Source organism: Saccostrea echinata, unplaced genomic scaffold, assembly GCF_033153115.1.
Source record: "Saccostrea echinata isolate AGI-Se365-2 ecotype Australia unplaced genomic scaffold, CSIRO_AGI_Sech_v1 ptg000030l, whole genome shotgun sequence".
NCBI classification, from domain to species: Eukaryota; Metazoa; Mollusca; class Bivalvia; order Ostreida; family Ostreidae; genus Saccostrea; species Saccostrea echinata.
The window spans coordinates 18,814,641-18,841,492 of NW_026889779.1; the positions used below are offsets into that span (position 1 = coordinate 18,814,641).

The 26,852-nt window shown below is 33.9% G+C and overlaps 2 protein-coding genes across 4 annotated transcripts; one reads left to right on the top strand and one right to left on the bottom strand.

Annotated features, from left to right (window-relative positions):
• Positions 1-9,278: 9,278 nt before the first annotated feature.
• On the bottom strand, positions 9,279-11,378 carry LOC133196900 (uncharacterized). Its single transcript, XM_061332748.1, has one exon. It carries the CDS (start codon positions 11,376-11,378, stop codon positions 9,279-9,281), a length of 2,100 nt encoding a protein of 699 aa, XP_061188732.1.
• A 567-nt stretch (positions 11,379-11,945) lies between these two features.
• LOC133197472 (negative elongation factor A-like) lies at positions 11,946-25,654 on the top strand. 3 transcript variants are annotated; one of them, XM_061333531.1, is made up of 12 exons: positions 11,946-12,165; positions 16,729-16,900; positions 17,445-17,606; positions 17,945-18,034; positions 19,011-19,156; positions 19,459-19,522; positions 20,762-20,883; positions 21,419-21,548; positions 21,913-22,139; positions 23,080-23,179; positions 23,399-23,601; positions 24,664-25,654. In XM_061333531.1, the coding sequence occupies exons 1-11, from the start codon at positions 11,965-11,967 to the stop codon at positions 23,575-23,577; spliced, it is 1,593 nt and encodes a 530-aa protein (XP_061189515.1). In that variant the 5' UTR covers positions 11,946-11,964; the 3' UTR covers positions 23,578-23,601; positions 24,664-25,654. The 3 variants fall into 3 exon arrangements, with proteins under 3 accessions (XP_061189515.1, XP_061189517.1, XP_061189516.1); XM_061333533.1 differs by lacking the exons at positions 11,946-12,165; positions 16,729-16,900 and adding an exon at positions 16,980-16,995; XM_061333532.1 differs by lacking the exons at positions 11,946-12,165; positions 16,729-16,900 and adding an exon at positions 17,189-17,201.
• Positions 25,655-26,852: the final 1,198 nt, after the last annotated feature.

The following is a 26,852-nucleotide window of genomic DNA, read 5'->3' on the forward strand; positions in this document are numbered from 1 at the left end:
TGAGAGAGTTATGTAACATCGCAGGAGTAAGTAAAAGTAGGACAACCCCTTACCATCCTATGGGGAATGGGAATGTGGAACGCTTTAACCAGACTCTATTGAAAATGTTAGGTACGCTTGAGGATTATCAGAAAGAGGATTGGAAATCCTACATTAAACCTTTAGTGCAAGCTTACAATGCTACTAAGCATGACACCACAGGGTATTCTCCACATTATTTGATGTTTGGATGTCACCCAAGACTTGCCATTGATGCTTACCTAGGATTGGATGAGTTGTCTGAAAAGCCTAAGAGCAGGGAAGATTATGTGGATAAACTAAAGAAACGTTTAGATTTTGCCTACAAAGTTGCCAGGACAAATATGGATAAAAACACAGACAGATACAAACAGAAGTATGATAGCAGAGTTAGAAATTCACAACTAGAAATAGGAGATAAAGTATTGGTCAGAGTTTTAGTAAAGTCAGGAAAGAGCAAATTATCAGACAAATGGGAAAAAGAACCTTACAGGATTATTGACATTCCAAATCCAGAAATACCAGTTTACAAAGTTCAAAAAGATTCAGGTAAAGGAAAGATCAAAACTTTACATAGAAATTTATTATTACCATTTATGTATATTTCAGATACCACTGTTCCCACAGAAGGATTAAAAAGATATCCAAAGAAAACAGAGAAACAGACGAGACAGTTTACTAGGTTAGCTGAAAAGGAGGATTCAGAGGATACCTCATCATCGAGTCAGGATGAGCTGTATAGAGTAAGTACAGGTAAGAGAGGTCGGACTAGGCCTGATACATCAAGTATCTACCAGTTAAATGATTTTCAAAAATCTTTCGGTACCGAGGGCAAAGTAAGTCCCGACAACTTAAGTCGCGGTTATCGTCAATCAACACAGTTCGATCCAGATTTGACTGTAAAGACAGACAAAGAGTCTCACATCTGTCTGTACCCAACATTGATTTACCACCTTTATCCCCATCTTTATTACAAAATGGAGATATTAGGAGTGTAAGTCCTGTTACAGTAATTTCACCGCCCAGATCTCCAAGGAGATCTACCAGAATAAAAAAACCTCCTGATAGATTTGGTAGTTGGTATGTGGGAAATCAGCAGGTTTGGTATGTATAAGTGACACAGAGAAATCAAGAAGTTGGTATATGTAAGTGACACAGGGAGAGAATGTCACAGTATTTTATGATATTGGATTAAACTATAGATGCCATGATAGTGGTACATGGACTCTACTGTATATAGTTTTATGACTTGATAATGGTTACAATATATGTAACAATCATCACCTTCTCCAATTAGATCACCTTCTACACAATCTGATATAAAGTAAATAATTTACTTACATTGAACCCCCATATTGTTGCTTTTTTCGAAGAAACTATTTGTATATTCTGTGATGTAGTGCTTACATATATTTACATAGAGGAATGCTACCTAGAAAGCCGTAGTTTTGTCGACTATTTGATAAATAATAATATTCCTATCATGTATATCTACTATAAAGTTAGACTACATACTAATTACAACCAGATGAATTAGATTTTTTCTATTAAAAAAATGGTGTGCTTTATGTGGCAGATTTTGTGTATATTTTTTTTAAATACAGCCAAAACTAAAAATTGCAAACAATAAATTTTGCAGCACAGATAAAGAAATTGATTGTCTAAAAAATACCCCCCCCCCCAAAAAAAAGTTTTAATATGACGCCACACAAATTAGTACATCTTTATAAGTATGACTAATTGTATCAAAAATCCTGGAACATTGTAAAGTAGTCAACTTCTTCAAACTTGCCGAAAAATCATATATTTTTCTCTCAAATTGTCCAACAGGCTGAAAACTAGTCAAGCGACTGATATAACTGCATTTTTTTTATTAATACCGCAGCATCTTTACCAATGCTTTTGCATAATTTTGCGTCAATGAAAAAGGTAAATATATCTGCACGTTATAACAGTAAATGTTGTTTTAATATACCAGATCATTTTTATACGATAGGAAAAGTGTTTTGAACTCACAAAAATAGAGATTTTTTTTTGTTTTATATACATGTGCAATAATAAAATCTGAAAATAAATTTACTGACTTTTATAGTTTTTACACGTTATGTTTACATCACATAGCACGTTAGCTGAACTGCATTACATTTTGGCAGATCCATAAAGAAGAAATGTGCTACTAATAATCAATTTTGAAAATCTGGATAAGAAACATTATTTTTAAATCTGACATTAGATTCAATTGCCTTTCTCGTCTTTTACATTTAATTCAGCAAACGGATTGTAAGGCAAGAAATTACAATAAATGTTATGCTGTAAAGTAGGAAAAGAGAGATTTTTTTAAAGGAAAACAAAACAAGAAATAAGCTTACCTTCTGGTGAAACTAGGAAAATAGTATGATTATATTACATATTTTATTTTAATTACCATATAGTTAAATAAAATTACAATATCTATTAAAAGTAAGCCACATAAAAAAATAACTTTACATATATCCAAGGCCAGACATCCATACCTGACGTATATCACAATATATAATAGTAATAAGGAGTTCTGTGTTTCCATCAGTCTGGACGCTTAAAACATCACTGCTGAAAAGATATTTAAAAATTTGTGTAATGCTTCATAATGTATTTTTTCTGCGGTCATGCTATAGATAAATCAGTCAAAAAATTAGTTGATTTCAGTTTTTAAAGCTTCATTAATATTCATTATTTAGTAGTCATGTTTACCATTTTATATTATGGAAATATTTACTCTAATTCATATATGTGTTTCGTGTATAAGTAATCAATATTCAATGCAAAACAGAAACTTTCTTTGGAAAGCAAAAAGTTTGTCATCCCAAATTGACGATAACGGTGTATTATTGGCGTAGAGTGCACATATTGTAACGAACAGTGATCGATCTAAATAAAAAAAAAATTTAAAAAATTTTTAAAAAAAAAAACTAGAAACAATAAAAATCTGTGAACAGGGCATAAAACACGTACCCCTTGAAATTCCTGAGTGCATGGGTCTAGGAGGAGTAAGCATCCCCTGTCGACCCCTTGTATTGATCACGTAGATAGAGAAATCTGTAGTCAAATTTAGTATAAATACAAAGGCCTAACAATTGGTATGAAACACGTCAGCATTAATTCTAAAGAATCCAAATATTAGCGCCATTTCTTGAATATGTTCTAAAACAATACGTCTGAAGTTTTATCCCTCAAAGCATTAAATAGTTGAGTTAGGACTCTTCCCCAAAAGTGAGATTTCCTCTTTCAGCTAAAGGTACAGAGTGAGACTTCTCCTCGAAGTCACGCTCAAGAATGAGACTTCTCCTTGAATCAAGCTCAAGTGTGAAAATTCTCCTTGAAGTCATATTCAAGTGTAAGACAACTCCTCGACGTCATGCTCTAAAGTAAGAATTCCTCCTGTAGGAAGACAGACTCTAAGAATGATACCAAAAAAAGTAGAACCCCTCCTCACATTTCCCCTTCGAAAACATACTCTACCACCTGTTCTAAAAAAGGGTGAAAATAACGGTTATCAATCTAATAAGTCCTTTAATCTTGCTTGTAAATTGAGAACAGGGCCTGGAAAACCAACTGTGGGATCTAGATCGTGTGGCCGTAAAATTTAGATGAGCTCACTTTTGATCTAAGTATTACTTTTTCACTATATACTTGTATTCCATTTGCCAGGTGCCTAGTAGTAAACGTCCCCCATCGATCGGTCACAACATTTGAGAACCCTCCTTATTGATCTGACATGTAAACCGAATAAACTTTAGTCTACACTAGTCATGAATGTATTTAAACAATTGCCTTACAGTTGATTGTAATATATCAGTCAAAAAACGATTCAACAATATATTGTATTAGGAAACGAGGTCATTATGATACCCATAAAATATGCAAAATGCTGCCTCCTGAAGAAAATGTTAAAAACCCTTTAACATCGACTTGTTTTTCATTCACCTGCCTTTAAAAGTTGCCGTACTGTGAATATGCTCTTGGATACCGAATCAGTTGGGAGACATAAACCATATGCAGGTAATTGCCGAATATTAGTAGAAAGATAGAGAAAATTGACAATGGAAAAGCTGAAGTCATCTTGCTTGTCGTATAGTTAAGTTGTTAGTTTGCTCTTAAAAACATCCAGATATGAAACAGATGTGATGTCTACTAATATGACAAAATATTTTTATATATTATTGTCATTGCTGTTTACATTGCAAAAATTACCCACAAATTACAAACTCGATCGTCGGTAATTATTTTCAATACTATGTAGAGTAAAAAATCAGAATACATACATATTGCCGATTATATTAATCAATAACGACGGTGCCTATTTTATTTATGAATAGTACATCTTATATACTAACTGAACAAACGACCGAAAGGCGTCAAGAAATGACAGTGATCGAATTTCACTGCATTTCCCTAATATTTTACAGACTTTACAAACACTTATCCTGAGTAAATTGAAATTCAATATTTACTTAAGAGAACACTATTTGTTCTATATACGTTAAGTATTTGTTATTATGTGTTATTTTTGTTTCAGATTCTATGTACAAACGTCATATTACGCCATGTACCTTCCATTATTTAACTGCAGTTTAATAACCTTATAAGCATATTTAAAATTTAAAACAATCTATTTTCTTACACAAAAGCAAATTTTATTTATTTTCATTGATTGTAATTTTCACTCAGCAGACCTATCCCCGTCCTCTTGTTACCGTCCGTCTGTCAAGGTAATACGTTTAAGAATTTTGATTTCTAGGGAACAACTTTGCCGATTTCGACCAAATTATCTGCAAAACATTCTTACGTGATGAGGATTATAATTCGTCTAAATGTTCCTTTCACTAGGAAAGTGTTAAAGATTCATCAAAAATAGACTTTTAAATAATTAAGAAAAATAGACTTTTCAAACCAAATTATAACAGTTTAACTTATTAGGTGTTTGAAGGGTGAAATGATATGTACAAAAAGAAATCTTTAAAATCTCCTCTCATAAAGCTATACAGATTATCAAACTATATGAAACATTCTCAGTAGTGTCACATTTCCGCAAAGCAGAGCTCAGGATCGAGCAGAATTAATTAAGCCACAAAGGGTATTTAAAGTACCATTCTCTACCATTGGCTCATACATTCACCTCTGTCGTTGGCTCGCGTATATCACAGTGATAGGTCGGAAAAATAGAGCAAATTTTGTTTTAATTCATTATAATTAAATGCCTGCGGTGCACTGTAATGTTTGTCCTTTGAGAGATATTTAGTTATTTACTAATTAGATCCAGAAGTACATGTATTCGTTTAGTTTGAAATAGTCCTTAGTATATATGTATCATGGTCTTTTTTTTAATTTTATGTCAAGATCTTGACGTGAACCCATTGCAGAGGTGTCTTAGAGAGGAACGAACGACAAATCTGCATGGGAAATTGTTATATTACTACATGTAGTAAAACATGGGTATCAAATAGAAATGTTTATGAAGATCCGTTTTAAAAACACTTAGCTTCATACGGTAAAGGATGACTGCACTTTAGGACATGCGGAATTTGCGACAAAATAAAATTTCAAAACAAGCATTTTTCTTTTCATTGCAAGAATGGTCAACATCCAATCTACAACTTTATGTAATTACGTTTAATAAAAGTGTGTATTTACGAAGTTCGAATCTGTTTTCAAAGGCAGGGGTCATCGCAATTTCTTGGATCTCCGTTCGATAATGAGGACGCCCACTTTTCTACTGACTTTATACATAGTCAGCGCATGTTTGTCTATTGTTCTACGTTTAACAGTAGTTGTATATTTGCATAAATAACAATGTGTCAAAAGGAGATTAATAGACAAACATGCGCTCATAGTTAAAAAGAGAAAAAACTGCTTCTTCTTACATTCGCTCTCCTTGTTGTTACCAAGGACTGTGACATGTTGAATATTATAATTCACCACGTGATTTCTTACCTCAGGTAACTTTGTGAATATTTAATTCCGTCACGTGACTTGTAAGATAGCATGTTTTGTGCTAACTAGGACATTGTGTTCGAACACGTTAAGTCATCTGGCATTGATATAAAATCTGCTTTAATTACATTGACGTGCTCATATTGTTAGTTTCGTTTTGAAACCTTTGTCAGAAGTGTATTTGTGCCATACAGAATGGAGATGGAGATTGGAATGAGTGATCACGTTCGCTTTTCCAAACATGTCATTGTTATTTATCAAGTCTAATTTTAGACCCATTCTTACAATGTTAGCTCCACCTCTCATGCATATCTAATGTTCAATCAAGGGCAGGTAAGTGTAAATTCACTATATTTGGAAAGCAGTAAGGACAAAAAACATTGAATCATTTTATTGTATTACAGCCTAAAATCATTTTAAGATTTAAATGTGGTTCCAAATTGACAATATTCTTTCATAAACATACAAAAGTGAGATAAGGTTTAGATATAAAAGCAACAGAGGCAACCGAAAAAGACCCAAAAACAGGCGTTAAGTGCAGTCCTCCTTTATATATACTATAGACTAAGTATATTGCATTGCAGATTAAGAATTGTTCTAGTCGACAGGGATTGCATGGTCCACAACAGGTTTGCTTCCAGTCAAGATTCTGCCGCACAATGGATCTCCAGTTCTTACCACTGTTTTGAATAGGTGTCATCACGGAAACTTGTCGTTTCCTTGGGTCCTAGTACGACCAAAAATTCAATGAGTATTTTGATATTTTAGTCTCATACTTGTACAGAGATGCATGGTGGCCAGAGTTGTTCAGGGTCCAAACGTCAAGATAAATAACAATGATGAATGTTAACTAAGTTTTGGAGACAATTAAAAGGATATCGCTTGAATTTTTAGTCCAAAACTTGCTACGGCGATGCATCGTAGCCAGGGGGTAGAAGTCTGTTGGTTTCAAACCCAGCCCAAACACAAAAAGGGCAAAACACACACACACACACCCTCACACACACACACCCTCACACACACACACACACCCTCACACAAAAGAAGCAAAAAACAGAGAATAACTGGAAGATTCAGCTTTATTAAATACTTGCTTATGTGACATTCGCGTATGTAAAATATCTATAAAACATATTACATAGATGAAATATGAAGATAACGAACAGCAATCAAGCTCCAAAGTCCATTTAAACGATACAAATTTGGAGCAGAGCTAGCAAAAACGGACCTCTTAAAATATTAGAGGTAGGATCAGGTGCCATGGATGAGTAAACATCCCCTGTCGACAGGTCACAACCACTGTGAGCTCCTTATCATGATAGGACCAACGGAAAAATCCATAGTAAATTCATTGTGAAAATAATGGCCTTACAATTTGTATGAAAAACGTCAGTAACATTCGAATTAATAATAGATTGTATTTGCATGCTGACAAGGGCATTGTGTAGATCATACAATTTGCAAAATGTTGACTTTAAACGAGACTTTTGATATTCTTGTTTCATCAAATTATTTGTCAATAGCTTGTCTCGTTTAAGAAATTGTTCGTACGTAGAGCATGCTCTTGCATATCGAATCCACTTCGAGACATAAACTCCATATGAAGGTGACAATGGTATGCTGCTACATAAATAATGGAAGCTGAGGATAAAGAAGTCATCACGTTAAACAAAAAGTTTATTTGTTGTTCGGTTACTATTAACGTCTTTTAGTCCCCTACCGGTGAAACCGGGGGGACTATAGGTTTTTTTTCTTGTAAAATATCTAAATATAAAACAGATGTGCCAGACTCTAGCTCGATCTGTAGTATTTTTATATCGGTCGTCGATATATCTAAATGTTGAATTGAAAGTCACAGCAAGAGACTTTTTTTCTTTTCATGTAGAAGTTTCTGATTAAATTCTGTCTCGTATGAATACAAAAATAGGTCTGCTAATAAAGTGGCAAAATTGGTACCTATGGGAATCCAGCAGATTCCTGAAGGACCTATAGTCTCAAAAAACTACATAGATATTGTCAATCAGTAACTTCAGCATTTTTTTAATGTAAACTTCGGAGTACATGAATTGTACTTGTGTGTACAATCAGAATATTTGAGCAAAATAATTTTTAAATGACCAATGACAAGGTAAGTATATTTACAAATTCCATTTTTATTGAAAATGAAAAACCAGCTATAAGTGATGTCAAAACGCCTGGACTTTAATTTATCGTGGGGAATAGTTGTATAAAGTGTTGAAAAGTCGTACGTTTTGATGTCATTGATTTTGTTCAAATTTTGTGATTCCAAGATTCATTCTAAAAGTTCCTTGGAGTTTTTAAGCTTTCACATATGCTTCAGACCACTTCTCGAATATGTATTGCTGTAGAGTACTCCTGAAGTTTCTCCTTCACTGCTAAAGGATAACATAAATAACTATAACACAGAAATCAAAAATACGGGTGTATATTTATTCAAAAACTGGTCCGGCTATAAAGTTGCATGATTCTTCAGTACGTGCACAACATGACAGAGTATAGTTACTCCCTTTTTAGTTGCTTTGGCTATTAGTTATTGAAAAATGAATATTTTTTTCAAATACTTTTACAGTGCTTTTTTTTACGTGCACACAAGTACTTCTCTTCCTGCAATATATCTAAGGACCATTTCGAATTCATTGAACATTGCGTGTTCCCTACTGCAGTTGATCTAAAGATGCTTTTCTTGAGAATTCGAACTTTGAATATATAAAAAAAAGTACGTGTTTGTTCTTCAGTTTTACCATATACATGTATTTCTTTAATACTATATTAATTTTATAATTTACCATTTACCACGCTAGATGTCGAATATTTACTGTTATAAAATGCACTAAATTTGTTTGCACAATTATATTGATATAGATTTTTTCACCTTATCTGAATTATTTGACGTTCGGAAAAAAGTACACGATGAATAGAAATTACCATGATCTATTAATGCAATATTCTTCATAGTGTTATGTTCTGAAAAATCATATTTCTCTTTAACATGAATTTCTTCACGACAGGCTATAGAGAAATTATATATATATATATATATATATATATATATATATATATATATATATATATATATATATATATATATATATTACGTAATCTTGTTTCAACCTCTTTTTTGTTATTCTGTCATATATATACTTTATTCCTTTTTTAATATTTCAATATTTCTATATTATCGTCGGTGTACAAATAATATACTGTGATCAGAATCACTATCATGCTTTAATCCATCATACTGATTCAAACCTCCATTTCTAATTTGTTATTCACTGCAGTGATGGAGGCGCTGTGGGAATGATTGGGAGGGAGGTTTCACTTTCAAACAAATCGAACACTTCCACAAACATAGATCCGTGGGACAGGGCCAGTCTCGGTGGTCCGTCAGGACGAACGTTAATTTCTTTTGGTCGTACAATTGGACAGCTTGATTTTATTTTGCCGTAAATCTCCCCCTTCATTGTCAAAATATGTATCGCATTGGATTTCGAATCTGCAACCAGTAAAAACCCACGACCATCAGTGCATGTTCCGACAGGCTCTAATGACCCGCTGAATTGTCCAATGACGGCTCCGCTTTTATTCAAGAATATAACATTGTTTTTTCTCCAATCACAAATTATAATGACATCTTTAATTGAAACGTCGATTGACCGCACCAGAACTTCTGCTGGTAACGGAAACTGTGCTAGAAGAACGCCGGATGTGTTGATGACGTCAATACCTGCAGTTCCAAACGGGGAAGAAACTCCACATACTAGTGCTCCATTCTTCTGATCGTAAGCAAGACAGGAATATCCTCTTCTAGTGGCAAGACGGTGACCAATCAGCATTGTTCTTCCATCTAGTATTTGGATTAGCATGACAAATCTTTTTCTTGGGATAGTTATACCACATGTCAATGGGTTGTTCAACATCTCCACAACATTAATGGCACAAACGTCCCATGGTTCGCCATCCACGAACTTCAAGCTGTGGAGAAATTCGCCAGTTTCCAAAAACATTTTGAGCTTACTGTTGAAACGATCAACCAGCACCAGTCTGTCTTTCATCCATGCTATGGCAACGATTGGGCCAGTTCTAAAATCGTCAGGTAGCTGTGTTCGAATTGACAACCCGTGAGTAGCATACTGCAGGGGGTTGGAAGTATGAACAGTGCCTTGATTTTGTAAATTAAAACTACCTCTTTGTGGAATATTTGTTCCTTGACCTGATCTTCTTGAGGATGACACACTAGAGGAAGATGAGCTTGATAATCGAGGTGACCTCCTGGGATTAACGTTTCTACACCCTATATTCGATAAAAATGAAGACTGCTCACTCGGCCCATTCTCTCCGATAGCCATCCAGTACGGAGGAGGGGGTTCTTCTTCCTCTGCATAATTAGATGATGAATTCATGGACTGAGGGTCGGTAGGACAAATTGTGATTGAGTTAATATCGTTTGTTGGAGATAGCACCGATTGAGAGCCTGATGCATAATCATCAGAATTTGTTGAATTCTCGGTTCCCTGTACGACTGTCTGACTTTCGTTTTCTATCTCCTCGTCGTGTGATGTGTTTAAATCTGACTCTGTCTGTGGGTATGCTTCTGATGCCACGTCACATGTTGCATTATTTGTGACGTCATCAGATGACCTTTCACCGGAGAAATTCTCCTCCGTATTGGCCACTGAGGGCTGACTGGTACTGACTGAGGGCTCGGTATTTTCAGTGCAGTCATCAACATTATTTCTTTCTTCGGTGGTTGTTTGATCAACTAAAGCACCGAAATTGGTTGCTAAAACAAGATCTTTCTGTTCATATCCTGACAGAAAGTTAACATCACACTCCACAACTCCAATTTTATCTAGCAAGCTTCGACATTTTCCAAAGTAGGCACTCATCTCGTGGACAAGATCTTCCATTAATAATTGTGTTTTGTCAGTGTAAACACTGCTAAATAATTTGAATAACGTCTCTATTTCCTCAGCAAACATCTGCTTTCTTTTTTCTTTCATGGCACTTTCATGTTCGTATTTTTCAAATATTGAGTCTAATTCAGAAAGAATGTCAGCACTTTGCTCTTTCAGGTAAGTAGTGACTTCCTCAATAAATTTACAGTAGAACTCCGTTATGCTTTGTTTTAGTTCGTCTCTCTTCAGAGAGACAGTTTCTCCAGGGTTGGGCTTTTCTGAAACATTATTCCTTAAATCGTTAGCTAGCATTTCAAACTCCTTTATGGTATCTTCATCCTTGTTACAATTATTCTGGTCTGCGTTTTGTGCCTGCAGGGCAAGGGCGATTAGTCGGTTTACCTGAATATTTCCTGGTGTCGTCTCCATTGAACACAAACAGCATTTCGCCACATTGTTTTCTATATCTATCATTTCCCGATCGATACATTTCTTGCAGAAAGTATGTAAACAGTCCAATTTTAGTGGATCAACAAACAGATTTTCACAAAAAGCGCATGTTAAGCAATCCATGTTTACATATTTTAAATGCTCAGGTATTTAGGTGCGTTTGACACCTGTATAAATTCTACGGTAAGAATGATGAATAAAATTAGCGAGGAAACAAAATTTTTTATCTCTGCTATGTATACGTAATGCTTTATGAAAATAAAATTCTGTGACATTGAACAAATTCAATTTTTGAAAGATGCAATCTTCAAACATGAAATTTCTAAAACTGGATAGGAAACCGAACGTGCCTTTGCCACCTTGCTGTGCCTGTCTTTCTCCTGCTATTCCATTTGACTGTTTTTGGTTGATTTTTCTTGCAAAATTTACATAAAAATACAATATATGAAATATCTAAATTTTACATCGCACATTTTTATCATTTAGAATAAAGAATGCGTCTTTTCTATATTCAAGGGTTTTACGGGTTTTAGTGTAAACGGTAAATACGTCACATTACATTCCGTCCAATCGCATACTTCGTAAGATTGGGTGAAAATTTCTTTTCAATATGGCTTCCGGCGACACAGCACTATGGCTTCACAATAAATTAGGATCTACGGACGATTTATGGTCAGGCAAGACAATATGCTCCCAACTGAGTCAGAACAAGTTACAAAGTATCCATGCGTGTTTTCACACCTTACAGCCGCATGTAAAGGTCAAACTTATGTTGTCATTCCTGCACATCCCCAGACGAAACGTAGAGCAGGTAAAAAATTGTAAACATTGAAGTTGTTTTAGCAATTTCTGTTCGTATTTTAGATTTCAGAGTGTTTAAAATGTCTGCCATGAAGAAATTAAACCAGTAAAGTTGTGATAGAAGCAGAAGATTTTAAATGTGTTTGTCTGGTCTCTTTTCTTGGTGTTACTTTCTTTATTGTGGAATAAGAGAATATTGGATTCTTGCAGTCGAGCACTGAACTAAAAAGCTTTCAAGCTTCATATGTTATAATACTGCTGCATAGAAGGTCTAAACTTTAATACAGTGTATGTTAGATATATAGGCACTGCTAGCTTTGTTCTGAATCTCTGTTCACATGGCACTTGCTACAGTAAACAGTGAGCAAATTTTACATATATTCAAATTTTGCACCTGTTTGTATTTTGACACATGTGAATGGGTGGTAAGCAAGATTTGCATGTGAATAAATTCACTCCTAGTGCAAAATCTACATATAATTAAATTCATTGGATGCAAATTAAGGATGCAATTGCAAGGCATCAAATGATCGACTCACGTGATGTTTAAAAAAAGAAGATTTATGGTAACCATTTCCGGAATAAGGAGCGTGATTATGATTACCCCCATGACAAAAAGTCTTCGTGGCAATATTTTTTAAATGGAGAAAGAATAAGATAAAGATATGACGTTGCAGAGTGTTGGTGAGCGTCGACGCAGATTTTTTTTTATCCACATGTTTTGTTTTTCTGTTTTGACACGCCTATAATTCTGAACATTGAAATCTATTTCATTAATAGATTTAAATTAAATCTGAATCTTAATGTCCTCTAGTTTTAATTAAAATGTTAAAATTTTATTAGAGATCAATTTCTTTACTATAGGATCTACATCTATGAATAGATATTCATTTCCTAGAAGCTTCAGACGGCGTGATTTTCTCAGTGATTATAATGAATATATGCAGACCTATATGGATGAACAGATTAACAAATGCGGTTTTGATATATACATGTAGAGACCAGTTTGAGACTGCATGCTGGACATGAACGTATTTTTAAAAATATCTCAGAGGAAACTGTTTTCCTCTGTAAGATCTTCTCAAGCATTTTCAACAGTTAAATCAACCATGTAAACATTGAATCATCTGCACATTATATTGCATAAACATTTGTTGTAAAATGTTTTATGTGTCGTATTTGGTAAAAAATTGAAACTCAACACACTTCTTCTGACAGAAAAGAAAAGTTTCTTTTTACAAGTTTTAATTATTCACAAATCTAGCAAAAAATACGCATGTAAGAATGACAGACGAAATAAAGATAGGTTAAATCTGACAATCGAGGTTCAACAGAGATATACCAGAGAGAGAAAATTATTTTGACTTTTGACGTCAAGTGTGGCATTATGACATCACAATGGAGATATGTAGGATTACCTACTTCATGAGAAAATGAACTGTTTTCTAACTTGCAAAGAATCTCTCTGACGGAAAAATATTTTCAAATGTAAATATTAAATAGCAAGCCAAATAAGATAATAGCTAGGATTTCAATATATACATATTGCAGATACAAGTTCTTTGAAATAACCTTTTCAATCAATGTGTTCAAGTGACTCCCCCCACCCGCCATTATAGTGCAGAGACCTTGATGAGTGTTCAGAGCATGAACAATTTGGCCCTTGGATAACTGTGCACTGTTTTAGAATGTATATATTTTAATATATTGATGTAATAATGGAATGAATGTTTTGGAGATGAGAAATTAAATTTTAAAAAAATGTGCATGTTTTTTTTTTGTGTACATTATACTTTTATCATTCTGCTCTACATATAAAATGAGCAACCACCGCAAGATTTTCAGAAGAAAATATATATATTAATCTATATGTATTGTTTTTATAGTCTTTTAACAGATTATGCATATTAAAGGTTCAGGAACAAACCATCAGAAAATTTGTGAAATCTAATATTTTAGGAGGGGTGGGGGGGTGGGGGGTTGTATTGAAATGCATGTAGCTTCAAAATGAATGTGATGACCGCACTTCATATTTTAACCATAAGTCACTTAGAATAATTAGTACAAAATATATCAGTTTTAGGAAAATTCATTTGGCAATATTTTGTCACGATGTTGAAAACTGCTCTTGGGGTGAAAATATTACTGCAAATTTACAATGAATACTCCCTAAAGCAGCGGTGGCATTACTACATCTATCAATAGTTTCCGATACAATTTTTTCATTTTCAATGAATATAAAGCATATTATACAATTATGGACTCTTTTACTGGTGAATATGGTTTGTTATTCACCAGAAAAATATCAATATTGACCGAGGCGAAGCCGAGGTCAATATTGATATTTTTCTGGTGAATAATAAACCATATTCACCAGTAAAAGAGTCCGTAATTGTTTTATTATATAGTCCGGTTTTGAATAAATAAGACATTGAAGGCTGCATGACGATACCTTTTTTCATTAACGAACCTCTGTCGCAGAAAAAAAAAACAACAAAAAACCACAGATTACAACTTATAACTTCCGTGGTTTCATTTCGCTGTGTATAAGAAATCGAAAAGTTTGGAAAAATATTCATGCGATAGACTTGCCTAACATTTTTCCTGCTCATATACACAGCTTGCTCCGGCCGTTATAACCATATTGTTTTCAACGTTGGGGTATTGATTGTGACGTCACAATGCCGCTGCACGCGCACTGACCCTCCGGTGAATACGGCTTCAAATCCAGTGAATATGTAGTGTTATGAACCATTTGCGTTTGTATAGATTATATAGGGGCTATTTATAGAATATATAATAATATTTAATATCTGGTGGAAATTATTTAATTTGTTTCAATTTTGATACCTGTATGGCATACTTAAAATTTTACCACATAAATTTCAAAATATTGAAAAACTGTGGTTACCATGGCAACCATATCTTCATTATAACCCTGATGACCATGGTTGATAATTTCATATTGTGATACCATTAACGAAAGGCAAATTATATGTAAAAATGAGAAAAAATTCATAGAGTGGCTTTTTTTCACGGACCCTTGCAATTTCTTCCTTAACTCTTCATATAATTTATAAATTTATATATGATATATATAGGATCTCCCATGATTTGTATTTGGATATGATTTTTATCCAACGAGTTGTGTGTTTTTTATCCCAGAGCCGTGGCGAGGGGATAAAAACACACGAGTTGGATAAAAGTCATATTCAACTACAAATCATGGGAGATTCTTTTTATCCCATGTTTAATACTTCACAACTAATGTTTTACACTGTTTTATATAGGAATCCACTTTATTTTACTTCATCACTCTAACGCAAAAACCATTGTGACGTCACAACTGCACTTAACTGTGGTTTATGAAAAAAATATCCAATGAGTCATATCCACGGGATAAAGGCGTAAACATGGGATAAATAAATTTACTCCTGGTGTATTTTTATGTTAAGTGAATGTCTTGGAAAGATTTACACATGGACTATGGAAATATTGAGAAATTGTCCATTTTATACATACATGTATATATATATATATATATATATATATATATATATATATATATATATATATATATATATATATATATATATATATATATATATATATATATATATAATTATATATATATATATATATATATATATATATATATATATATATATATATATATATATACAGCATCATTAATTTCATTTAAAAATGCATCTTTTTTCTTGCTCATTAGACTAAAGAGTGACCTCTTATTGTACTAATATGTTGGCATTGCGACCCTTGAGGCGAGTGCAGTTGTTCACTTAATTTTAAGATCCGCCTCTTCAAAACCCACAAGACATTTGGAATGTCTAGACCGAATTTTTCTCTTTGCCCAGGCGTTGTCTGTAGAGCTTTCACTGTGAGTGGCACTTCGCAAGACAAACCATAAATGATGTAAATCTTACATCATAGTGCAATAAGTGTGTGAATCTTGTGGATCTGGGGACTGGTAAAGTCTACCCAAAATATAATTATTTCAAGTAGCTTTTAATTAAAGAAGGAATGGCAATGTTTTTCTAGGGAGGAACATAAAGTTTAAAAGCAACTAGAAAACCCAAACAAATGTTTACAGAATACTTTGAAATTGCCAACTTAACATGCTTAATACTGATTTACAAACAGTATGAGAGTGCATTTGAATGCATCACAAAATTTACATTTACACACCAAGAATAAAATTTGCATATGTATAAAATTTACAACGGTAAATGAGCCACACATGAACAGGGCTTCACAATCTACAATTTGCCACCATTGAATGATGTTTTAATGGCATTTACAAGTCTTGTAACATTATTCATATGTTCATTATGTTATGTGACTTTATTTAAAATTACCCATTTTCAAACCCCAAAATAACACATTTCTCTAGCTCCAAAATGTTTAAAACTAGCTTCTTTGATCTGCTCTTCTACACTTTTTGTAGTGACTAGTAATTACTGGAGCCGATCAAAGGATCTAATTTTGATTAGATTACATTAAGATTTCACTAGCATTAATTACTTTTACTTAGTGACTAATTGTATTTTTTCAGTGGAAAGGTGACCTTGAGGATATCCTGGCATTAGCCACACACGACACGGATCAATGGGTATCCACCATCGCTGAAATCCTTCAGACGTACCCCAGTACCGGCTGTCTAAATTTAGAACTGGATAACAGTAACTCTACCTTCATGGAGATCCTTACTGACCTCAGTAAAGTGGGTAAGTGGAGAATTCCTTACTGACCTTAGTAAAGTGGAGAATTCCTTACTGACCTCAGTAAAGTGGAGAATTCCTTACTGACCTCAGTAAAGTGGGTAAGTGGAGAATTCCTTACTGACCTCAGAAAAGTGGATAAGTAGAGAATTCCTTACTGACCTCAGTAAAGTGGATAAGTGGAGAATTCCTTACTGTCCTCAGTAAAGTGGGTAAGTGGAGAATTCCTTACTGACCTCAGTAAAGTGGAGAATTCCTTACTGACCTCAGTAAAGTGGAGAATTCCTCACTGACCTCAGTAAAGTGGGTAAGTGAAGAATTCTTATTTAAAAGCAATGTCTGAACAAAAGGGGGAATAATTTTTTTTTGTTTTTTTTTTTTTAACTTCTTTAACATGAAATTTTAAAAAAAAAGCAATTATTCATTTTGACCAGCAACATGGCTGCATAAATTACTGTGAAAAATTTATTGTAAATTTATACCAAGGTTTATATATTTATTATTGTTTGTTACTTTTTGTTACAATACTTATAGTACCTTGATTTTTTAGTGAAGAAGTGTGCGGGAGTTAGGATGTTACCAATGGAGTGTCAGTTTCTGAATAAAACGGCACTTGTAGCCACCACTGGACCCCTACCACAACCCGTCAAACACTTCGCCCTGAAACGTAAACCCAAGTCGGCTATTCTCAGAGCGGAGCTTTTACAGAAATGTAAGTGACCTCCCTAAAGGTCTGACCTAATTACAACCCTTACCACAGAGTGTAGACAAACATATCCAATATTTATGTGATGCAGTCAGTCTCTTTGCTTTGAAATGTACAATTAATCCAACTCTGTCATGTTATCAAAAACCTGTAATTTCAGTAAGTTAATGTTGAAAAAGGGAAAATTTGATCTGGAAAATTTCTGTGCATTTTTACAACCATTAGCTCAACTGAGCTGAAAGTCCCAGTGCCCAGTGACCCTCTCAATGACACCAATGTTAACATTCAAGCTTCACTGATTAAATCATAGACAGAGAATATTATTAATTTCTGTTCTTTCACAGCCTCAGAAGTGGCGAACAATAAGAAAAACAATGCACCTAACAGTGTTCCATATAAAGTCCGCAGCTTTGCCAAAAAGATGGATGACACTAGTAAGTTTTTGTCAATGAAATACTTCGCAAAAGGAGAAAACTCATTTTTCACCCCTGATCGAAAAATGAAGTTCTCTTTTTGTAGCATCAAATAGTGAAAAAGAAATGTCTCTTCCCAAAACATTTATATTCATCTGATGAAATTCATCCTTTGTACATGTGCAGAGTGCACAGAATCATACACTGTTGATGTATTAATTACTAGTAAATATAATAAACACAAATCGAACCTAGTAAGAGTCACTGGTAAACACTGTCGAGATGAAAAGCAGAGCCATAATAAATCATATACGTGTATGTTGTAAATGATGCAAGGATTGAAGAAAGTGAAAAGAGTATTGAAATTTAAAAACTGCTAATATAAGGCCAAAAAAAATTAATCAATAGTTTCTCAGGCACCGTCGCATCAGGTTAAACACTGCCTCATTGATCAATTTTATTGACATAGTGAAAAGGGAAATAGCACAATTTTCTATTTTTCTAAGTTGAAAAAGAAAATAGAGTTATTCCCCTTTTCATAAATGCTAATAGATAGACGTTTTTATAAGATAAACAATACATTTCTTGTTAATACGGTAGTTTTTGAATTAACTTTGTTTGGAATAACATTATTAAAAGTTGAAGACGTATTTTTATTAATGTAAGAGAACAAAAAAAGTAAGAGTCAGTTGATATCATCATTTTGTTGAACGACTGACATGAAAAAAAGGTATATCACCTGCTTCAAATTAAAAAAAAAAAAAAAAACCTGCCTGCCGCATTGAATTATGAAATTTTTGGCCTGAGAAACTATTAATTATTTTTTTATGGCCTAATATTACTTACTTCATGTACACATTCATATCATTTTCATTGCAGTTGGCCATTTTTGTTCCAAGGGAAGATAACTCATTTGATTTCATAATTCTGCCCTTTTTAATATTATTTTCCACTGATAGTAAAAATTGCCTGTTGATTTGTTGATGTTTAATTCTAGCCCCTCTGAAGGGCCTTCCTGGCAGAACGCCACCCTCAGCAGGATTTCGATCCCCAGGAACTGTGCCAGGACGAGCCAATTCACTGCAGGGCAACCCATTGGCAGGACACAGGCAGAACTCTCTAAAAAAGGAGGGAGGAATAAAGGTCAGATTGATAGTTTAAGAACTCTTTAAAACAAGGAGGGAGGAATAAAGGATAAGAACTCTCTAAAAAAGGAGGGGGAATTAAGGGCAGAGTACTAGTATATGTGCTGGGGGTGCTAATAATGTGAATTAACAAGTATACTTAAGATTTTTTTAATTATCAGTAGGAAATTTTTTTTTGGTGTTTCCTGACTGTGTTATCATGGTTGTGTTTCCGGAACATTATTTTACATGTCCAAAAAAACAACATGTAATATTTATTCTTCATGTTTTTATCTTCAATCATTATATTGTGAATTTTAGCTTTTGGAACTGGAAGCTCTTCCTCTGGGTCCAAAGGAAGCAAAACGAAGGAAGAAAATACAAGGTTAGGACAGGATTAAGTAACTGTAGATCACCAAATTTTAATGACACATTATATATGTGAGGAAATCATATGGTATTTACAAGCGAGACAAAATTTTCACAAATTTTGATAGTTGTTGTAAATAATCTTTAATGATAAAAATATGTGCGAGAAAGAAATTTTTGCAAGCAGAGGGTCTCACGTAATTACACGAAAATAAAGTTATTGCAAATAAAAAGTGATTTACAGTATTATGATACTAGATGATGTAATTTTTATAAATCCAATGTTATGAATAATCATGAAGGTTTTCTGGGAGTGATCACAGTAGTTTAAAAAATTTCGTTGCATCAAATTATAAAGATTTTGCAATCCTACTGCATTCTATATCAGCTTAAAGGTGCTTAGACTCAGATTTGAAGTTTATATTTACTTAAATTTTCTGTATAATTTCATGACCTATATGTTGCTATAGCATTTCATACGAAAATTTGATAAAAAATCTTATTTTATCTGGAAGTAATTGAAACTTCGAATTTCTGGATGCGTTTGATAGACACATCCTTGCACTTTCACAGATTTTAACTTTATCCTTATTACTTTAGAAAAGTAGCAATTTTGTTGTTTATTAATGAAAAATATTAAAACTATAATGCAGAAATTCCAGAGTAGAAATGTAGAAAGCAAAATCCTCTCACCAGTATTGTCAGTCCGTGCTCAGTGGTGTGTGCAGAGTTTAACAATTGAACACACCCGGTGAAACGTAAACATTAACAATAACAGGGCTCGTGCCCTGTTTACAAAAACAGTTTACATTTCACGGGTGTATTCAATTTGTTAAACTCTGACACAACTACACAACACTGAGCACGGGCTGAAAATACTTAAGTGAATGGGTTTTGCTTTTGCACATTTTTACCCTGAATTTTCTGGATTATAGATGTAATATTATTCATTAATACACAACAAAATTGCTACTTTTCTTAAGTATTAAGGATAAAGTTAAAAATTGTGGAAGTGCAAGGATGTGTTAATCAAACGCCTCCCGAAATTCATAGTTTCAATAATTTCCAGATTAAAGTTTTTAATTTTATTTTCTTGTGAAATGCTATAGTAACATATAAGTTGTGATATTATACAGAAAATTTGAGAAAATATAAACTTCAAATATGTGTCTAAGCACCTTTAAACATTTCTCAGTGGAATTAATTTGAAGCTCAAAATGATCAAGTTATAACTAGCAAACATAATGAATTTCAGAAATGGAAGAGATGGAACAAAGGAAAAAAGAAAAAGAAGCAGCTGCAGCAGCAGGGACCAACCCAACCACTGCTTCTTATACTCCAGACTATGCTGCAGGCCTAGTGTCTCCTGCCCCCTCTGTAAGTATATAGACCAACCCAACCACTGCTTCTTATACTCCAGACTGCTGCAGGTCTAGTCTCACCTGCCCCCTCTGTAAGTATATAGACCAACCCAACCACTGCTTCCTATACTACAGACTGCTGCAGGTCTTGTCTCACCTGCCCCATCAGTAAGTATATAGAACAACTCAACCACTGCTTCTTATACTCGAGACTATGCTGCAGGTCTAGTGTCACCTGTCCCCTCTGTAAGTATATAGACCAACCCAACCACTGTTTCCTATACTCCAGATTATGCAGGTGTAGTCTCACCTGCCCCCTCTGTAAGTATATAGACCAACCCAACCACTGCTTCTCATACTTCAGATTATGCTGCAGGTCTAATCTGTTTTGCTCCCTCATTAAACAGTCTATACTAGTAAGTCTAGAAAGGATCCTCATTGATTCAAGGGATAGGTTTTGTTTTTGTGTACAGAGAAAATTGTCATTTGGTATACTTCTTGTGATACAGTCTGTGTTTTGATTAATTTTTTCTGTTTTTACTATTTTGCAGAAGCTGTCCACATCTACTACAACATTACCGGGTGTGTCGACGATCTCCCTATCCACTCCGACCCCCACAGTGACTTACGTCCCTCCTGCTGCCTCCCGCCTCGCTGCTCCAACACCCCCCACTTCTTTTGGTGAGTACTCCCCTAACCTTAACAGTGTCAACGTGTCTCTCTCTGTATAAACTAACATGTATATTCACAGTGTAAACAGATGATTTTAGTGGAAAAAATTGATAGAGTTTGAATAGTTTCTTCAAAGGTCAAATTGGAGAGGTCAAGGTAAAAAAGTTGGGATTACATCTTTTTATTGCCTTGGATGACTTCAAACTTGTATGAAAAGTATTAGTTCCTCACCATGGGTTAGCGTTAGGGGTTCCTGATAATTTAATCCTGTACCAACATTGAATTTTCTTTCTTTGTTTTGTTTCCTTTGGAAGCAATAACAACAGATTTGCACTCCATTGTGCATTATGTTTATTTTGTGTTATCTTTACAGTTTCCCCTGTCACTGCTACACAACAACAGGCCAGAGATAATCTCCAACAACAGTTAGAGCAACAGCTCGGCCAATCACAGATCAGGACACAAACATCAATACAAACCAACCAACCACAGACAGCCTTACAAACAAATGTACAGCAATTACCCAGTCAGAACTCTCACCCACAGTCCCAGCCCACAGCAGCTGCAGCTCCACAACAAAAGAAAGGGCTTTCTCTCACAGTAAGTTAAAGAAGAGGTTGTCTTGATGTAACCCTAAGTATTGGCTATGTAAATTTCTATAATAAAAAAAAATACATGTGTAGTAATTCAAAGGACAGGTCACTTTGATTTTGTTAATTTATTTAATGGTTTCGGCAGACAACTTTGAAATGTAAATTTGTGGACATCGATCTTGTCAGATTCTTTAAATAGTAAAATTTGTACTTGTTGATCTCATTATTTAGAGATCTTTCTCAAAAACAAATACTGTAAACCAACTATTATGTGTGACAACTTTAATCTGCAATATATGTATGTCATTGAAATGATTGAAAGCAAGGAAAATTTTAGGGATGAAAGGATATGCTTCCTTCATGATTCAATATGTTTTAAAATATGTCATGAAACAGTTATTTTCAATACAATACATTGATTGAAGGACACAAATTAATACCAAGTTGTTTTCTCATAAATTCATGTTAATTGACATTTAAGTTGACTAGGAAAAATTGACAAAGTAATTGACTCGTTATGATTATTCTACAAACTATTAGTCTTCAAGAATTCATATTTTTAAAAATTTAATCATGCTGTTTTAGCTTGTTTTATGAATGTCAAACCTGATTGATTAACGATCCCAGTCAAAAATTGAATAGAAAATGGAGATTTTGTACCATGTACATGTATCTATATACAGTGAACTGTTTCACTCCTGAAACATTTGAGTAAAAGAAGGTCTCCAAACTTCTGGATGTTTCTCTCTTCCAAGTAGAAATTGGTCAACAGTAATAATTTAAATTTAGCTTGTATGTCAAAAGTTCAATTGGAATCTATGGTAGCATAAAAATTTTCAGCTAAATTAAACATAAGATATTTTGCAATACATGTATCACAGCAAGATAATCTATTTATGAAATTTTTTTTGAAACAATTTAAACTATAAAATCTTCTCTCACTTCAGAAAGAACAGATGTTGGAGGCACAGGAAATGTTTCGGACATCAAACAAAGTCACTCGACCAGAAAAAGCCCTCATTCTCGGCTTTATGGCTGGATCTAGAGGTATAATATTAATCTTATCTCTGGAAGTCTTTTTTATGGCTAATCTTAGAGGCTCAATGATAATTATATTGTGATCTCTGTATGACATCTACACAGATATGTACAAAGTTAATTCCATTCAACAAGTTTTCTTTCAAAGTCTTGAAAAAATTAGTTATATCAAAAATTTTAGTTGTAGTTATTGACAAGTTAAGTCTTTCTGAACAAATTTCTTTTCAGACAATCCATGTCCCCAGCAGGGTAATGTGTTGAGTATACGACTGAGTGAAAACAAAGAGATTATCCAACAAACAGATGGCTCATCCAAAGCCATGCTGGCAGACATGTTCTTCCAGATGAACTATGAGACGGGAGAGTGGAAGAGAATCAAAAAATATCGCGAGTGTCCGGACACCTGAAACGGAGCAGACTTATAATTAATGGTAATTAACTGAAACATTTATCCCTTCCCGCCCAGAAACCTGAAACGATGCAGAGATATAATTGTTGATAATTATGGTAAGCATCTCTCTCTACCCTCCCAGAAACCTGAAACAGTGTGGAGATGTAACTGAAACCTGTACCCTCTACCCTCTCAAAAACCCAGTGCCTTGTTAAATATCATTGGGATCAAATGATACATTCAAAGTTTAATAGCATGTATACACTATATCCCACATCTCTGATCAGCCTTTGATATCTTTTATAAATAGAGGATATTCAATGTTTTGTAGTTGGATATGGAATTTATTTCACGAGTGGGACCGGATTTTTTTTTTATTATTTTCACGAGTGCGAAGCACGAGTGAAAATATTTTAAAAAAATCCTGTCTCACGAGTGAAATAAATTCTATACTGTAGATTCCTAAATATATGCGAGGAATAAATTATCGTGTAATTACGCAAGAAGCACCACTCGCGAAATAAAATTACTCGCTTTTATTTTTATGGTGCTTTAATGTATGTAAAATCTCTAGATAAATCACCCATTCGCGAATTATTGTTCTCATGGTTTGATGCCCTTGGGCCACTTCGCGATATTAAGTACTCGCGTAAAATAAGGAATTTACAGTATCCAGCTACAAAACATTGAATTTTCTGTTTATTACATTTTCTTTCCTTTTCCCTTTGCCTGTGTCTTTTCTTAACACAGTGCCATAGGCTGTGACGTCGACGTCATAGTTGAGCAGTTGAGACATCATAGCATTGAAAACATTGTAACATGGATTTTAGCAACATATTTGGGAAGAAAATGACAGTTTTAGTCTCTATCAAGATGGCTTAGTTACTATATCTTATTACAGGCCAGAAATTATTTTTTTACTTACTTTGATATCCTTTTACACTGTGAAAGAATATCATTTTGGTATCCTTTCACACTGTGAGAGAATATCACTTTTATTCAATAAATAAATCACATATTTCATTGTTGAAAATGTAATAAAATCCAGTATCACAGACAATGTACACAAATAGGTAATGTTTTAAAGTTGGTCTTTTTATAGGAAGCAGTATCAGATGAGGGCAGATAAAGAAGTCAGATCCTCGGAATCCACCAATCCTTGACGAATCTGCAGCCAAATCACATGTTCTTATTGCTTGTCACCCCCGTCATCTGCTGTAAAGATGATGTCTAGGACAGCTGTTGTATTCAATGATTGTCATGGGACACTGCTGTTTAACAATAAGAGGCTAACAGAACCTCAATGCTCACCTGAGTTTTAAAAATAATTTATCTCGCTCCATACAAGTCTTTTTTTGATAGGGATAGACCTTGAACAAACTTCAATCTACAGTTTATCTTTTTTCAAAGATCATATTTCATATTTAAACATATCCTGTTCCTAGACTGGTCTCCTGATGACGATATTTATGAAACACCTATAGATGCAAGTACACGAACTAACGTGTATTTGATTTGTAAAATTTTATCTTTACTGTCAGCTTTTAAGAGATTTTCCTATCGCATTTTCACAGAAAATGTTTCTTTGCTCTTGTACCACTTTAGATAGATATGATTTATCTATAACACAAGTTACAACAAACTTGTTACATTGTTCTCTCTGTTTTATTTGTTACAACAACATTGTAACACAAGTTACAACTTGTGTATACATTAACATCTTCAGGGGATGTTTTGATAAAGACAATTGAACAACTTAAGCTCAGGTGAGCTAAGAATTGCATGAGATCAAATTCATTTTTTTCATAAATTATTTATATATATGATAAGAGTTCCTGTGCCATGCATTCTTTTCTTTGTTTTTAACTGATGTTTGGCCTATCATTTTCTGATTGTGACATGTGACATCTTTGGCCAATCATTTTCTGATTTGATTGTGACATGTGACATCTTTGGCCAATCATTTTCTGTTTTGATTGTGACATGTGACATCTTTGGCCAATCATTTTTTGTTTTGATTGTGACATGTTCATTGTATAAATGTCAGTCCTACTGAGAAGTATGTTGTTTTTATTAAAAGTTGTTACATTGTTCTTTCTGTTTTATTTGTTTGTTTGTGTTTTTTTAGGGTGACCATTATCAGATACTTTTAAATTTTGGATGTGACCATGAATCATTGTGTCTTACCATCTAAACTAGTGTTTAAATCAAAATTAACTTTTATTTCACCCTTTACAGATATTGGCTAGATAAATAGATATTTGAAATTGTGATCAAGAATCATCTCTAGTTAAATACTGTTCATGCTGTTAATTTCTAAATTATCAAGAGATTTCCACTTGTGGCAATAGCGATAGTGACAACGTTTGATTCTTAAGACCAGTTTATATACTGCCTTACAGTGACATTCTGTATACGACCTTGAATCACCTGATAAGTTTTTAAAACAAATTTGTGAAACTTATACTATTTTACATAGCATGGCCATTAAGACAATGGCTTCTATGATCTTGACTTTTAAGATATAATACTTGATATGGATATTACCAGAGGATGTCCGAATACTGTGTCAAAAATTTCTGGCTCATATCCAGCAGTGACCTTGACCTTTGAATGAAATCATGACATTATCTATGCAAGTACAAAATACTAGAATGTTTGCGGTGTAAAAATATGGTATTGATTTGACCAAAGTCTAAGATTAAAATAAAGATTCCAGAGAAATGAAGTGATGGATGGGTAAGTGCAGTTCTGATGTACACCAGACCACGTCTACGGTTCTAGTGTGGAAAGAGAATGATATAACGATAAGTGTAATTAGTATAATTACTAGTTATAGGTCATTATTTACACACTGAATTGTCGACGGAATTTTCCGTTATTTACCGATCATGACAAGGAGCACACGGCGGGTGTGACCGGTCGGCAGGGGATGCTCACTCCTCCATGGCACCTGATCCCACTTCTGATGTTTTTGGAGGTCCGTGTTTGCTCTGCTCCCGATTTGTATTGTTTTAATGGACTTTGAGCTTTAATACTGTTCGTTATCTCCATATTTCGTTTATTGCATCACCAAGTGTAGATTCTGAAAAAGAAGGGACCCCAGGACCATATTAACAAGAATGCAAAATACCTTCTGCATGGTGTAATTCTCAAGAATACATAACCTTTTTCTATTTTTTAAGGATTATTTGACACTGAATTGCTGATAACGATTCCAAATTATATTGGGGGAGGGGTGTTAACATTTTTATAGAGCAGAGTAATCTAATATGGGAGTTTGTACAGAGT

Bases quoted from the DNA above. Each gene is read 5' to 3' on its own strand.
- LOC133196900 (XM_061332748.1), bottom strand. From the start codon at position 11,378: ATGATAGATATAGAAAACAATGTGGCGAAATGCTGTTTGTGTTCAATG.
- LOC133197472 (XM_061333531.1), top strand. From the start codon at position 11,965: ATGGCTTCCGGCGACACAGCACTATGGCTTCACAATAAATTAGGATCT. The intron at 16,901-17,444 runs GTAAGTGGAGAA...TTGATTTTTTAG, and splicing joins TACTGACCTCAGTAAAGTGG to TGAAGAAGTGTGCGGGAGTT. The intron at 20,884-21,418 runs GTAAGTATATAG...ACTATTTTGCAG, and splicing joins TAGTGTCTCCTGCCCCCTCT to AAGCTGTCCACATCTACTAC.